This window comes from Apteryx mantelli, chromosome 10, assembly GCF_036417845.1.
Source record: "Apteryx mantelli isolate bAptMan1 chromosome 10, bAptMan1.hap1, whole genome shotgun sequence".
NCBI lineage: Eukaryota > Metazoa > Chordata > Aves > Apterygiformes > Apterygidae > Apteryx > Apteryx mantelli.
The window spans coordinates 16,714,275-16,731,119 of NC_089987.1; the positions used below are offsets into that span (position 1 = coordinate 16,714,275).

Genomic DNA, 16,845 nt, shown 5'->3' on the forward strand with positions numbered 1-16,845 from the left:
CAAGTGCTTTGTCCAGTCCAGTTTGAAAACGACCTAAGTAATGGGAGATAATAGCACAGTCTATTAGATCTCACTATTGGGAAATGTTTCCTGACATTCAGCCTAGTATCTCCTTCACTTTCTTTTAGCCCATTACTGCTAGCTATGCCCCAGTGGACCATCATAAACAAGAGATATAATTTTCATCTAAAAAACACAGAAAATGTTCATCTAAACACATCCCTTTGCTTGGGCAGCAAGAGATGGCAGGGTAGCACCAAAGGAAAAAAATACAGAAGTGCGAAGAGGAGGAGACGGCAGGCTCCCAGCAGTCCCTCCGGCTCAGAGGCACCACCTCTCGCCGGGGCTATGGCACCCACCAGCACACTGGCCGCCAGCAGGGGAAGGAGCTGGGAGGCTCCATCCCGGCAGGACTTGGGTGAAGCACCTCCTTCAAGCAGGGCAAGGAAACGAAAAACAACGCGACAGTTGCCTACTCCCAGCAGATACAGCAGCTGTCTGAAAAGGTAAGGGACAAAGGTGTGCTACGAGGAGAGCGTGCTTCACCCGAGCACCGGCAGCGCTTCCCTGACCGACAGAGCTAACGAAACGGCAGCTGGAGCCACAGAGGGCAAAGTGCCTCATGGATGTTCATTGGCAAAGGCGCCTCTAAAGGCAAAGCAAATTTGGCACAGGGGGAACATGCCGCTGGGACGGCAGGAACGTGGCCCTCAGGAGGACGTCCCCGCCGGCGTGGAGGAGCTCCCGGCAGCCACGTTCCCGCCTGCAGCCTTCAGTTCCCATGGGAAGCGTTTTGCTCCTAGGCAAGCTGCTGTGGACAGGAGACCCTGGCTGTGGAGACCTGACCTAACCCATACCAACCTGGTGCTGGAGATACACTGTGATAACCAGACTTCAGTGAGGTGAACGCAACCTCACTGACACAGTCCTGGACTTGGATAAACCATTGCTGTCCATAACGGGCCGATCTCGCCCCGGCCACAACAGCGCTCGGGGCAACCCAGCGCGTTTCTACCGTGCAGCCGCCCGCCAGCACTTCCCTGACGGCCACCGCTAAGCAACCGGCAGGAGACCTTCACTCCAGCGGCCTCCGCAGTCTGCCCATGCGCAGGTGTTACCTGCAGCGTTTGGGAGAGCTGTCTTCAGGCACTGAGAAGCACAGCAACATTAAGAGCGCACCACACCTCCTCAGCTTTTCCTTAGCAGATTTGCTTTCAAACTGAAACTGCCTTTAAAGAGCCTGGGAAATGGGGAGGGTGGGGGAACACATGATAGCTTACTTTTAAGTGAGCCTCCATTTCCTCCCCCGTTTTACCATGGAAATTAATTCTCCTCCTCAGTGCTATTACTGTAATTTGCCCAATTAACATTTTTAATAGTAAACATTTTCCAGGAAATGCCATAATACATACATGTGTGCTTCTCATTTAAATCCTGAGGCCGCTGCCGCGCTTGCGCCTGAGGCCGGCTCCTTCCTGAAGGAGATTCCCTGCCCAGATGAAACGCAGACACCGACGGCACCGCGCCACCGGAGACGTCGGAGCAGGCTTACGGGGCGCCCGTTCCCGTGTCAGCTGCCCATGCTGGAGCGGCGCCATGCAGCGCACAGCCTCTGAAGAAACTGCTTCTGGTGGAATTTAATTTTTTAGACTTCTGCTTTTCCTTAAGGTGATAGAGCCACGGGACGTCAGGCGAGCAGAGCCCAGGGGAGCGCCTGTCACTCCAGCCAACAACTTCGTTGTTCAAAGAAACAGCCCCGTTTCTGCCAGGCTAGTACAGCTGAGAAGTGAAATTCATTCCCAGGAAGCAATCTCACTTCCAGACACAAAAAATCCTACAGATATAGTAATCTGGCAAGGGTCTTTAATTACTTTTATTATTTCTTTCAATATTATACCTGTTCCAAAAATCTTACATCTGTCTTAGAGCCTTACCAGGCTCCCACAACCACATTATCTCAGCATCTTGCAATTTATTTATTTTTCAAATGCATTATTTATACGTAAAAGATTGGAGATAAAAAATAAATTCTATAATTAGGAATGGAGCATTAAAAACATTTTCTCCTCTGAAAGGACACATAACTATGTCACATCATAAAAACCCATGCCTTACCAAGGAAAATAAAAGATCTATTTAAAATAAATGTTTTTAACCCTTTAGAGATCAGGTATAAGGTTTGAAATACAATCTTCTTGGGCATCAGCATGCAGAAAGGGTGTGATGCAACCAATTTGGCCCATCAGCTATTTAACTGTGCGTGCTCTTCCACCAGCAGCACTGGCTAGAAAGTGCCATGATTTCGCTAGAGCAGCCACAGGACATGGTGGTGTGCCCAGCGTCTGCCATGCGACAGCCGCCATCCCACGCTCCACCTGGGAAACCTCCGCGGCTTTATTTCTACTCTGCTTTTATTTGAGTTTTGGCCAGTCCCAGAGCAGATATTCGAAATTATCAGCACCTCTAGCTACCCTGTAGCTATGAGGCTACGTGCTACCAGCTCATGATCCTGCCTCCGTACAGCAGCACTGCAGGGCCACGATCCCAGGGCTGGAAACGCCTGGGAAAGTTCTCATGGACCTCACATGGTCCACGCAGAGAAGAAACGGATGCTGTTTTAAAATCGCTGTAAGAAAACAGATCAATTGAGATAAAACCTTTCTTAGCATATTGAAAAAATATTCCACTAAGAAAGTTATCAATCTCTTATGTTCTTTGCTAACAAAGTCCAAAGGTTTATTTCTTTGGGAATCCTTGCATACTTAAGCTAGAATCTTCTAGTATTGATTTACTAATGAAATCAGCTTTTAAAAGATTTCCTGGTTTGTAAAGATGCTCAGAAAGGATGATTTCAGAGTTCCTGGAAGATAATGCTCACTGAATTGGGACCTGCCTTTTCAGTGCTCTGCAGGAGAGGGAGAGCTCCAGAATTTTATTCTGGGTAGGGTTTTTTGAGCATTCTACCATTTAAAAGTTAAATAAGGCAATATCTCGACCCTGGCCGGCTCGCAGGAGCGCCCCCGGGGACGGGTACACCCAGGAGCCACGAGCCCCGCCGGAGGACGCGGCCTGGTGGGCACCCAGCCGGGGGCTCTGCCACGTGCGGGCAAACCCGTGAGCACGAGGAGGAAGACTGAGGTTTCTCTGAGCTTTACGTTGCTAAAACAGGCCCCAGAAGGGGAAAGGTGAGGCTGGAGAAAACATTTTCTGTAGTGTAACCGAATAAACAGAAAAGGGGAAACAGAGGTGAAGCACAACCCCTTGCTAGGGTGCATCTCCGCTCACTTCATGAAACCCAGTTGTCTCTCCCAGTGCTCCTTTTGCAACCAGAATTAAATCTAATGCTACAAAACAGTAAGCAAAGGACGTGAATGCTCCTCTCAGCACTTGGGGAAGGAGCAACAGCAGAACCGGCCATCAGAGCACGCGAGGCGGCGGAGAGCAAACGGAAACAGCAGTAACAAACGGGCAGCGAGCCTCCGAGCGACAGGAATTTTCCTAAAAACACCCCCAGCACAGCCCTGGGTAGGGCGGAGGGAAAACAAGCGCCCAAGCTGTGTAAAGATGTGCCTCCTCCACAGGTTTCAAGTGAAAGTCGTGATTCACAGAGCTGGGAGACCTCGTGCAAAACTGCAGAGGGGGGAAAACGAGCGACCGCAATTTTTTTATTCTGTGGTTGGCTTCTCCAAAGCTGCTGCTTCTGCGTTTCCGAGCAGAAGCATGACCTCCCAGCAGCGTCTTTTCCTCCTCTATGCCTGCTGCGTCCTCCTGCTGCCCCAGCCAGCAGCAGCAGCAACAAAACGTGCGGGTGGCTGGGGAGGGCCGGCAGCCGGCCGGGGGCCGTGGCGAGAAGCTGCCCTTTTTTCCATGAAAAAACGAGGGCGAGCGAACCCTTGCGCTACTCGGCCGGAGCGCTGCGTTTCCCAGCTCTTCCTCGCGCAGACCACAACAGGGAGCTATGTCGCATAAAGAAGATACCTTCGCTTACCTTAGAAGCGGACAAGCAAGGAAGGCTTTGCGAGCTCCTGCGGAGGACACGGAATCTGCTCTATTTGCCCCGGACGATTCAGCTGAACTTCCGCAGGGCCTCGCAGTCGGGCTAATGAGAAACTCCCCAGCAGCCCCCATGTACAATGCTTTCACAGGTCTTTAAAAATGCCTTAAATTCTCTATATATTTAGTAAGACTTTTTACTTCTTTAAAACGTCCCCTGTTGCTCCTCAAGATAATACTCCCGTGATGTATTGCAACAGCAATGCAGCACTGCGCAGCCACGGTCTAGCTGGACAAATATTAAATCTTATTTTCCTCTTGGCTTAGGAGCAGCACAAAAGCCTTGTGCAAAGCAGGGCTGTGGGGGCTGCTGGGGCTCCCCAGGGCCGGCAGTCCTGCCCCAGCCCCGCGCCGGCCGAGCCGTCGCCGCGAGCCACCTGGACCGGCGCTCGCCAGCGCTCTTCCTCTAGCAAGGAAAACACACCTCTCTAAAACAACACAACATTACCCATCTGCTGCTCAACAGCAAACTAAGCCCTCGGATTAGGAGAGGAAAGGAAAAGCAATTTTTTCTCCTCTTTTTTACATTAAGGAAAAAGTGTTTACAAAAGCCGGAGAGGAAGGAAATTTGTGCGATGCCCATTGTTAAATGGGCTGGTGGACATGGAGGTTGTTTTCCATTGCATCAGGGTAACCACTGCCTCCTTATGTATTTTCCCGGTTCTCTAAGTTAATACACACAGCCTTTAAGTTGTGGTTATAAAAAAAAATCATAAACCTATTTCTAGAGGTATTTTAAATAAATTCCTCAGTGTGACTCACTCAGGGCTGCAGTCCTGTAAAGCAGGTCCCCTGCATAGGTTTTATTAGTGTGGAGCAGTTGAGCCAAAGAAGACGCTAACGTGCTCACCTGCTTTCCTAGAGCAAAGTACTACAGTAAAGTAGGTGAGTAAGTTAGCGAAAGCAAAAAGGATGTAAAAAGTAGAAAGGACGATGCCCTGCGCTAAGCCATCAGTGTACAGACCAGACCGAGCACATGACTTGTGCTGGCGGCACCCTGTGTGGCAGGGGTCAGGCAACGCCATGCACGAGCAAAACACTTTCCAATGACTTCAGAGGGGAAAAAACGCAGTTTTGAAAATGCCACTTCATAATCCAGGATTTGTGGCAAATTACCAATTTTATTTCCATAACCCTGGGTTCATTTTTAGACACATTTTCTTGGCAAATGCAATTAGAGTTTGCTTCTCTGTAGTTGGGCAGCTATTCACGTCTCAAGTACAATTAAGTAAAAGAAACCTCACCATTAGAAAGAGAACTTGGACTCCAGTGCTTGACATATCTTGCCCTGCAAGTATAAAAGCTGAAATCTGCTCTAGGGAAAGATGCTATTATAAGTGCATTGATAAGCCTTACCACTGCGGATTGAACTTCTACCGGCAAAAAAATTTTCAGTATACCTTATACTGGTTTTGTGAACAATATAAGCTATAGCAGTAAAAGCCCTTTCTCTCTCCACAACTGCACCAATATAAATATTTTGCTACCATAAAAAAAGTTTTAAAAATTACACTCCACCTGATATCGCTGTTCCCAAATACGATGACGCTGTTGCAAGCGCCATTCACCCAGGGGAAGACAGTAGTTGAACAGAGCGCCAAGAGAATGTTTCAGAAGTCACTTTGTATGTGTTTGCACACACACAGAGATGTACAAACACGTGCAGGAGAAGAAGGGAGGAAAATATGTTAATCGGAAACATCTGGCAAATGTTTCAGAGTTAACAAGTCCAGTTTTTGGCCCTTTGCTTTTTTGTTTTGCTGGGGGAGGGCTAAGGAAGGGGAGGCAATTTTGTCATCTTGGGCTGGGGAAGGCGAGGGCATGAAATGAGAAGTTGAAGCATGTTTTTTCACCCTTTATTGAAGTTCAACATCACACTACTGGAGCTAATGCAAACAGGAAGATCATAAAAGAACATAATGAAAGTCTTGCACCCTGGGACTGAGGGACTGGTTTCGGTTACTGAATATAGCTGTAGAGGCACCCCGCACAAGAGCGAGGAACTCCGCAGCGCTCCACCGCTATATATTACGGCTTTTTATGCTTTTTCTGTGCAGCTCCTCAGTCATATTCCAGCCTGCAAGCTCTGCCGCGTGTACTGTGCCCTGTCTTTATAGGATGCTGTACTGTACCTTTATAAGCACGAGATTAAAATCTGCACCCACCAAATGTACGGAAAGGAAAATCCACCAGGCAGCACATGCTTTTTAGCACCCAAACAATACATTTTATCCCACATCCAGCGCCTTGAATGAGAGCTATAATTATGGGAGTAAAAGGAAGAAAAGCGGAGCAGAGCCAGCTAATTTGGGGAAATGCTTTCCCAGGCTTGCTTTGCTCAGCGCACCGTCCCCAAACGGCAGCGGCACGGGCTGCCGGTGCGCGCCGTCGGCTGCGGGCGCGCGGGCAGCAGCAGCAGCAGCAGCGAGCGCTCGCCATCAGGGGAGAGCGGAAACGCCACCGCTCGGCACAGCCGCCCAGCGCGGCCCAGCGCGGCTTCCGCACCCACCGAAACGCCACCGAGGGCCAGGCACGGGCGGCGTGCCGCGAAGCCCGGCGAGGGGCTGGCGCCGGCGAGAAGCCCCCGAGGGCGCAGCCTCCTGGGAGCCCTGTAAGGCCCCGGCGAAGCAGGAACGCGGCCTGCCCCCGATTCCCACCTGCCGCTCCGTGCCCGAGCTGCTCCCGTGCCGCTGCCGAGCCTCTAAGGGAACACCACACCGCCCGCACCAAGAGCCGCTGGCTCCAAAACCAAAACTATTCTGAGAATTTCATAATAATACACAGTGAAATATCGTTACACACGGCAGAAACAGTAAATAAGATGTGGTTAGTTACTGGCTGCAACTTTAGACGTATTCTAATCTGACACTTACCCTAACAGTTGTGTTATCAAGACGTGTAACACAAATACAGACAAACTTGCTTTATCCTGCTCAGTCTCTTGAGCCCCTTTTTATTCAAATGTTCAATGTAATACAGATGAACAAGTCCCAGACACATGTTAGTGTTAGTACTATCGAACAGACAAAAGCTGGTTCAAATGTTAAACCTCTCTGCCGCGGCGATGCACCGCTTTTATTCCCCAGCTTTGACAGCACTTTCCAATTTCCGCCAAGAAGAGAAATACACACATTCCAATTGAGGCTGAAGTTTAAAATTCCTATTCAAGTCGCTTTTATGTAATTAGATTGGAATGAATGTGCAACAGTGCCCATTGCAGAAAACTTCAAAGCAGTTATACTGCAGAAATCACAACCCGTTTCAGTGTGCCCACAAGAAGAAAGAATGGCTCTCCAGAGGATAAGAGTATATTAGTCTCTGTATGTAATAGATTTTATTGACCATATGGAACTGATATAAAAATTGTGTTGCAGTGGGTAGTCTTGGATTGGAGACAGGAATGTGACATACAAAATACAGTTCCTGTAAAAAGCCTGGCAGCTTTCTGGCAGTTTTTGCAATCAGAAGAACCTAAAATATTTACCTGATTGAGTCACCGATGAGTCCCAGCTCAAAGCAAAATCTGAAGATTCACCCTCTTCAACTGAAAAAGAACAAAAATAAGTTGTGATCGACAAAACAAACAATTGGAAAGCAAAAACATCAGAAAACTAGGTCCACTATGACATTAAAGTATTATAACAGACTTCTGCACCAGCAAAAAAGAACATATTGCCTTCTGTAAAATAATTCATAAGGTGGAAATTTAGTAAAGATTTTTTCCCTCCATTTTTAAACTAAATATGGAATTTCTGCCTGCAGTTGCTCCATGAACAGATAAGTGTAAGTTCCTATGAAAATTTAATAGAGGTTTAATTATCACTATGTGCTAAGTATGCATATTTGAAATTTTATATGTTCCCAAGAACTAGCACATACAAAACTGCCACTGCAAATGCAGAGGTTGTTTTTGAAATTTATCCTTTACCAGATTATAGTAAAGAACTGTCCTATGAAGGGAAAATTGCCTGACATGTCATAGTAACATACTTTCTTATTAATAGTATTAAGAACTGAAAAACTTAAGGTTTTTTTCAGAGCTTGGACTCCAAAAGTATTATTACAATGTACAAGCATGTTCTGTAATGTGGTAGTCATAAATAACTGTATTTAAGCTGATGATGTGAAAGCTGTCAGAGCCAGGTGCTCAGCACTTGCAAATGACCCATAAATAACATTCTGCCTATTATGAATTACAAAATTTCATCTGATTCTTACATTCTTGAAAATAACCATGAGACCAACTGACAACAAACAGGCTAAAAAAAGAGCCCAGCGCTGCTCTCACTGCAATCGGTGGCACTTTTACTGCTGCCAGACTGTGCGCCTCTGAAAGCCGTAGCTGCAGAAACCTTACTATCTTTCCTTACAATCATAGAAAGTTTATCAGCATCATCTACCTCCTCCGTCACCATGACGGCACAAGAATGTAAACAACGGGTCTCTCTTTCCTGAAGCAAAGCACGCCTTTGCGCACCGAACGATCTCGAGCCCTTTCATCTAAATCCTGTTGGACGCAAGTAGAAATTCTACACAATTCTGCAGCGGGAATCGGCGCGCTGTCGCCAAGCCGCAAGCGCAGTTGCGTTTTGATGAATTTAGCCTTTCCGCTCAGCCCAGCTTCTCCGCAGAAAGGCGCAGCTGCCGGAGCGCCCGGCCCCGCGCCCACCGACGGGGGAGGATGCAGCTGGGCCGCGTCCACCGAAAAGCGCCTGATCGAGCGAGCCCACGTCAGCGTCAACGCCACGTCGCGCAACGTGAAATTCCCGAACGACGGGCAGGAAAGGTAGCAAGCTGTGAACGTCCTGAAGGGGCTCCGAGTGCTGCTGCCCCGCGGGGGAGAGCTGCAGCCTTCGGCCTCGCGAGGGCTTACCCACCAGTTTGCCTTCTGCACACCACCAGCTTGCTCCAGTTTTAAGCCAACTCTTAATAGAAAAATTCTGGGCGTAATTATCCTTAACACGATTTCACTCTTACAAATTATATCTCATTTTAACGTTAAAATTAACAATTTTAACATTAAAATACCTATATTTTGGAAGGGCTTTCTCCAAAATTAATTAAGCTAAGTTAACGCTCTGTGTACCTTGCTCAAAACAGACAAGTGGAATGTTTTAATTTTATTTTATCTTTGATTGACTTTTAGTTGGTTTGCTTCGACAGTTGTTTACATTACTACTTTTACACTGGGCAGTTCTTTACATTTTCTCTTAGAAAGAAGAGTGCAAAAACATCAGTCTGCCAAAAATATGTAACGGCAATAAATTCAGTCATAGCCAAAAGGAAGGACACAAAACCACTACTGGTCATTGGCAGTTTTAGCAACCCGCTGGCTTTCATTTTGGTTAAACACTGGAGATTGTCACAGTCCTTGAGCTGCTGTAGGTCAGCTGATTTCAGCGTGCGGCAAAACAGCATTTTTAGGAGTCCCTTAAATGAGGGCAAAGGTTTGGGTCAGCCTCTGCAGGCACTAATTTGCTTTGCTCCCTACTGACTGAAAAGGGGACAGAGAACACATCTGTGAAGACGACGGCACTTAAATTCGCTGTGTATTACAGCTGTATATCACTATAGGCATGATTTCAGGCTGTGCTCCCACCGAGGCACCCGCAGCACCCAGGTACCCGTGCCCGGCGCTGGCACGGCTGCGCTCCAGAGCGCCCAGGTACGTCAGTGCGTCAGGCGCAGATTTGGCTGCTACAGCTGTAAAGGTGTTTCTAGTTCTCACTGCAGAAAGCACACAATCAAAAAAAAACCCCAAAAACCTTAATCTGTAATATTAGCTGGAGAGTAATTCACTTGAGTTGATTTTTCAGTTTAAGTTTCAGTTCCTTAATATCTTTGCCATTCTTTGAAACCCAGTTCAACTCAGCTTACCAGTTTGCATAATGTCCACTTTGTATATACCATTTTTTAGGTAGCAGTAAAATACAACAAGCACATGAAAGAGCACAAAGTGTCCAGCACAGTCACTTTCCAAATACATCACCCAGTAAAATAAATCCCCTTTCATCAGCAGGAAAATACGTTTTCTGAGATATAACGGACAAAACCATAATTACTAAAATCAAGGGCTAGACACTTCCACCCGTGCTATTTAACCATTCTGACAATGCAAACACGAAAATCCAGGTCATTGCTGTTCGGCACTGGCAGGACACGGCTACGGCTGCCCCCCGGACACCTCCCAAGCACTGAAACCTTCCACAGCCTGCAAATGCCCAAGGAAGAAGTTTAAGTTCTGGTCTGCTCCATGCATCATCGACAAACCGGCAGCTGAGGTCCAGGACAGGGTTATCGGCAGTGAGGGCTCACGTGTTTTCCAGCCCCAGACTGGCTTTGTAGTTGATGAGAAAAAAAGGCGGGTAAGAAAGAGTTTCAAAGTTCAAGTATTAAACCTTGATAACAACTTTCACGGCATTATACTTCTATTTTTAAGTCAGTAACATTTTTTTTCTTCGCTTTTATAAAGGGCCCGTAATATTTGCCAGCACGCAGACACAAAATATTGAAAGCAAAAAATAGAGAGACGCTCTTTTAGCTGAATCCTTCGGGGTGATAATTATGAGAGCTATAGGAAACTCGCACAAGAGCGCGTCTGCTGGAATGACAGTGCCCTTCGATGAAATTTGGGGGGCAACTATGAAGCTGAAACCCTTCACAAGGGCTGAGTCTGACTTGCAAATAGCCTTGCTCCCGCTTGTTATTCAACTCAGAGATCATAATTTCCAGGCGGCTGCATCCACATCCCATTGCAGCCGCAGAGAAATGGCCAGGGAGCAGGAAGCTGCGGAGCTGCATGCCCAGGTGGCCCTGTGGCCAGGCGCCGGGAGCTTCCCGGCAGCCACAAAGAAGGGATGCCCAACGCTGCTCTGGCACGAAGGACTTACTGCCACTTCTCTTGGAAGAAGCCACCTGTTCTGCTCTAACTGATGGCAAGACCTGAATCCAGGACCTGGAATGAGGCTGACGGGGCTGGGGCAGCCAGAGGACAGCATGGACGCGGGAAGGACTGGTGGGCAAACTGCAGCATCTCAACCAGGCGCTCTCGCGCACGCCCAGTATTTACATTTCGCCAGCTTGTCTCAGATGTTCTCCAAGGATGTTTATTTAATTGCTAGCTCACTAGTGTCACAGGCTCAAAGATTTTGATTCTTTGTGCTCAGAAAAACTTCTGCAAGGATTCAGCATCCGTTCCCCTAAGAGTGCGCATGTCTATTTATGGGGCTACCATCACCTGAACTCCATTCGCAGGCACACTGCTTATTTAACACTTTATCACTCCCAGGGCAGAAGTTAACCTTATCAAAGTAAGACGCTTCTGAACCAAATGTTGATTTCTAGATGCAATCAAGCTTTACAAGTGAGCAACAGCCCCTTAGTAATTCAGATGGTATGTGTATACTCCCTCATCCTATTACACAGGCTTTGAGGACCACTAGGACCAGTTTAATGCTTCCCCTAATATAAAAACTCCATAGTATGCTAACTAAAATGTCAGGAACTGTGACAGTTTGAGAAATTGCTGAGAAATAGGTTGGATTATAAGCGGTTGCTCAAGTCCCCCAGCTGATAGGGAGGACTTCCCCAAAAGAGGGCTGTTACGGAGCTGCTCTTGGGATCAGGGCCATTCGGTCACCTGCGAGTAACCTCTGGAAACACTAAGTATGAAATATTTGAGTGTAGAAAATGCTGGTGCCACTTTTTAGTTTGGAGGATTTTGTCAGATTTTGTTCATAACAGAATACTCTTAAGTAAACTACAGGCAATCTCACCAATGCCTGTGTATTAGCCTGTAACGTGCGTGTCAAGATTCACAGCTTTCCCTCCGGAGAAATATTCCGACACCAGATCCTCACTGTAAGCCAGTCATACGATAATCATGCATTTTCCCTCACCCAGCTATAGGTATTCTTAAGTGAAATCTCTGTGATCTTCCACAATCTTCAATCGCCTTGGCTGCCTTTCAGATACACATCGCGCGGCCCTGTCCTACCCAGGCCTTTCCCGGTCCCTGCTATCACACGAAATTACACGCTCCCAAATCAGCGCAGGGCACAGAATAGCACCACCCGACCACCATTCACTGCCAGCGACTCGTCACAGAGCACCCTCAGTCTGGAATTGGATACACTGCGCTTAATCCCGCAAAATGCAGAGCAGTTGCAATTTCCATTAAGTCAAAGGGAGCCGAGGACGCTCAAAACTTTGCGGATTCAGGATTGTAAATTAGCCAGTCTCCAGCTGCTTGGCATGGCAGGAGTACAAAGGATGTTAACAATCTTCACAGTTTAAATAGCCCAGTATTTACCACGCACATCTCGAGTCCGTTATTTTGAGAGGCGTGGGTAGGCTTGTCCATCTCATGGGGCTAATTCTGAAACTGAAAGGTGACAGGAGAAAACGGAGGGACACTCACACCTGCTCTCCTTCAGAGAGGTGCACGGCCCAGCGCTGGGCTGGGAACCGCGACCTCAACTAATAGTGGTATACGGCAAGAAAAAAAGTTTGGAAATTGCTACTTTGGTGTAGAAGCCAGCTAAACCATCAACAAGTTCAGATTACCTCCAGGGTAGTCTTAAAGCTTTCTCTGTCTCCTGCTTAGATGTTCCCTGTTAGATTCTCCACCTGATAACATCTGTGAGATAAAAATCTGCCAAATACAAAAATCTGTAAAGTAGCCGAGAAGGAAAGTAGCTGCATAAAAAAGAGCTGACTTTTTTTTTTTTTTTTTTAAATGAGGCAAAGGGGCTGCCGAGTCCGGGCCGCTGCCCGGGAGCGCTGGGGAAGCCGGGGGGCCTGGCCCCGGGGCGGGCTCAGCAGCCCACTGCCAACCGGCCACATCTCTCTGCCACCGCTCTGCGGCTTTCTTCCACAGGGAAATTTTCATATTCAATATGAAAATACAGAGTTTGGGGGGCTTTGCCAGTGTGATGGGAATGCATTGCTATGAATGCATCCAGGTGCATCCACCTTACCTCGCAGACAAAAGCCCAGGTAAATCCTTCCGGTGCCTCAGCACTACCAGTCAGAGGAGCAAACAAGCATCCAAATGAAGCAGCCAGGTGTGCTTTAGGCCAGTAATTGGAACTGATTTACTCACTTCAGAAAATCGACTTTACAACAGTATTGCTGCCAGGTCTAACTATGTTTACCAGCTATTTTGTTTGTGCGCGTGATCCTTTCTGTTTGGCATTAGTAACAAACTGCCATTTTTTCCCCTGGGAGTAGCTGGGAGGTAGCACTGGGACACAAAACCATCTCCGGAGAGATGACGGTATATTCCTTGTCCATATGCTAACACGGGGCTCCCACACAGAAAACCCCAAAGCTATGATTTCTCACGTGCATTTTCCCCGACACAATCGCCTTCGCCTCTCGGAGTGGATCAGCAGAGCAGCCTGCTTATTCTCTCCTTGTGCACAGAGGATTCAGCGAGTGGTGGCCCTTGGCCAGGAGTTTTTTTTCCACCTTAAATAGGACCATTATATATTAGTCCTTTCATGGGCCAGCAGGCCAGGGAGTAAGACAAGAAGGCTTACTGACATGGCTTATTTAGCTAGTTCAGAGCCTAAATTTGCGCAAGTTCTCTAGCTGCTTTTCTCCAAAGTCAGTAACAGGGCTTGGCAGAGAGCATGGTTTTTGCTGGCAAACTCAGCCTTTTTGTGTGAAGGAGGGAGGAGTGGGGAAACCCAGACTGCTGTGCTCTCTAGGTCAAGAAAAAAAAAGGAAAAAGGAAGAAGGATGAGACAAATGGGACTGAATTACAAAGGAAAACAAAAAAAAAAAGAGTTAGGAACAGAAAAAGATGTGAAGATGATAAAGGAGAACAAGACAAACAACAAAATAAGGTAGCACTAGCAGGTTTATGCAAAGAAGATCTAATTATGGGTGGCTAAATCCTCCAGGACATTAATATTCCAGTGTAATGTGTCTAGTTTCCTCCTTTCCAGACATGGCAGGGAGGAAATGAGAATCACTTAGATACACTGTTTAATGAGCAAATGATGGACGATCACCAAATACAGCCTGCCTGAGAAGTATCCATTAGCTTAAACTCGTACTGTAAATCTGTGTGCAGCTAACAGGCCTGGGTCTTAAAATACTACAGTGAAACTTAATGTAACTACAATAAGATAAAAGGGTTGTTCTAAATAAAAGTCTCAACTCTATAATAAGAGAAAGGTTGTAGGACATATATAAAGGCTAATCACACTCCTTCCTACAGACCACACACCTGAATCACAGGCCATAGCATGTTTATTCCCAGTGCTCATATTTAGTTTTTGTTTTTCTAGTTCAGAGACTCCACTGGAGACATACATTTCCCATCAAAATCTATTATGTAAATAAATATGAATATACAGTATAATAAAATGCAGCCAATGTTTCAGTTTGCTCCCAGGATCAACATTTTACACAAAGAACAGATTAAACTCACAGTTCTTAAGACTGGACCTGTGGGTACCCCCGTTTCACACTTTTATAAATTCAGAAACAATATAAGAGCAGTTTCTTGTGGAAGGTTAGCCCCCAGAGGGTTGGGATTTTTTTTCCTTTTAATTAAAATACATGGTATTTCATCTGTGACATTTTCAGTCGTGCAGACTTTGTGCTGAACGGTGCGTGGCTCTGGTTTGTGCATCGCTAACGGCTCCCCGTGCTGCCCGGGGGCTGGCAGCAGCCTGGGCTGGGACCCCTGGTTGCGCGCTGCCTGTCAGAGAAAGCAGCTGCGGCGCCTCGGCCACGCACACGCCATGCTGGTTCCCGCGCGCTGCCAGGCGTGCAAGCTCTGGCGAAAGGGTCCTAGCAAAGACCAGCGCTGCGAACATCCAATTTTAGGTTTATCAGGTTTCATCAGAAAACACTGTTTGTGTTATGCTCTCATAGAGAAACACAGTGCGTCTTCCTAGCTCTATTGTCAACTCTTCCTCTCCCTGCACTGTCGAATTTTTACCGTGGGTCCGATGTGCTGCCTTGCCCATGCTCCCACGCAGGGGGCCTGTCCCAGGCGCCCCCTCACCCTGAGCTTGCCATCTGGGGTGGAAGGGCAGCACCTGGTCCCTTTGCCCCCATGCTCCTGCCTTTCCGCTTTCCTTCTTGTAAAAACTGTTGTTTCACGGGGAAAAGACTGACCCCCACCGGCGCTGGCCCCGCAGGGTGCCCGGCAGCGGCCCCACCGCCCCCGGCCCCGCGCCCCCCGCTGCGGCCCTGCGAGCCTTCACCCCCTCCCGCCCCCGCCGCTGCACGGAGAGAGACGCTCTGGGGAGCTTCAGCTTCTCCCTCCGCGCCTCGTCCCCGCGCTGCCCGACGGAGCGGCCCCGGCCCCGGCCCCGGCCCCAGTCCCGGCCTCGGCCCCGGCCCCGGCCCGGCCCCGCGGGAGCCGCTGGGGGCGCCGCGCCGCATCCCCCGCGGGCGGAGCGGGCGCCTCGGGGCGCGGAGCAGGAGCCGCCGGGGCGCGGAGCGGGAGCCGCCGGGGCGCGGAGCGGAAGCCGCCGGGGCGCGGAGCGGGAGCCGCCGGGCGCGGAGCGGGAGCCGCCGGGCGCGGAGCGGGCGCCTCGGGGCGCGGAGCAGGAGCCGCCGGGCGCGGAGCGGGGCGCCCCGGGGCGCCGGCTGCGAAGCAGCGAGCACTGCCGGGCTGAGACGCACCGAGCGTGGCACCGTCTGGCTGCGGGTAGCGCTCCCCTCCGCCTTGCCGCATGCATTTCTACGGCAACTGTCACCATAGTGTCTGCGCATTCTTTCAAAAATAGATCTACCGTGAGTAAATAGACATTTTAAAGCTCAAGTGGAACAATACAGGTGAATCTGACGTTCCCCGCATTGCTCGTAAAAAACCATGTATTTTACTTCAGCAACCGAGAGTTTAAATATTTTGGTTCCGTCCAGAATGCTGCTGGATGGCAAAAACATTCACACGTTGAAACCGTAATAATGCACTGGACAAAGTAGAGAAAGAGGGAATTAACACAACTACAGTTCAAGGGAATTAACACAACTACAATTCAAAGCCGGAATTTTAATTCCGTAGGTCAAATTTGCAAGTTGTGAAGTGATCTTTTACTCTGCTAAAAAAACAAAAGTGGGTTAAAGCTACCCAAAGACAAAAAGATGATGAGAAGGAAACATGGAAAACATGACAGACCAGAAGTGGGCCATCAAGTACAAAGACCATGCTACTGCTCAAATATTGACAATTTCTTACACCTTCCTCCAAATTTGAGGTGTAGAAGTTACACTAGTGAAGGCTCTCTTACCATCCTAGGCATTTCTGATCACAGACACCATGTGAGTTAAGGTAAAGAAATCTCAGCATTATCCCCTATGACAGTGTTTCCAAACCCGCAGGGCAGCAAGCTTTGGGCTCGGACAGTGGGACAGGAGCCCTGAAAACAGCGGTTCTGTTTGCCATGCCAGAACTGGCGTTGGCAGAGACACAATGCAAACAGTAGAGTTCAACCAGAAGGACAGTGCAGGCCAAAGAGGTGCCAGGAAGGCCCATGTGGTTTCCGGAATGCAAAGAAATTATTACAATGAAATTGTCTCAGAACGAAACCAAAGCACCATGAAGTTCAAACAAATTGAGCTTTGCACTGAGGGATGCAGAGTTTCACCAAGTCAGATTTATTGTGTTTTGCTTCTCCAGCAAGAAAGAGACAGGAAAGAGCACTATTTTTACATTTGGGCTATAAAGTTTCTCTACAAACAAGACACCTAATAAAGTAATTTACATGTGCCGGCCCTATCTCGAGGCTGTCAATAAGGATGCTGAAGGTTAACATCTAACATGGA

General features: G+C 48.2%; 1 protein-coding gene across 5 annotated transcripts in view; it reads right to left on the reverse strand.

Moving 5' to 3' along the window:
• ZNF423 (zinc finger protein 423) overlaps positions 1–16,845 on the reverse strand; it is a 229,795-nt gene that overhangs the window by 180,580 nt on the left and 32,370 nt on the right. For 4 of the 5 annotated variants that reach the window (XM_067302563.1, XM_067302561.1, XM_013941081.2 and 1 more), the window contains exon 2: positions 7,538–7,597. The exons of the other annotated variant lie outside the window; for it this stretch is intronic. In XM_067302563.1, coding sequence (XP_067158664.1) covers positions 7,538–7,597 — 60 coding nt within the window. The remainder of the gene's footprint in view (positions 1–7,537; positions 7,598–16,845) is intronic. 5 annotated transcript variants of the gene reach the window in all.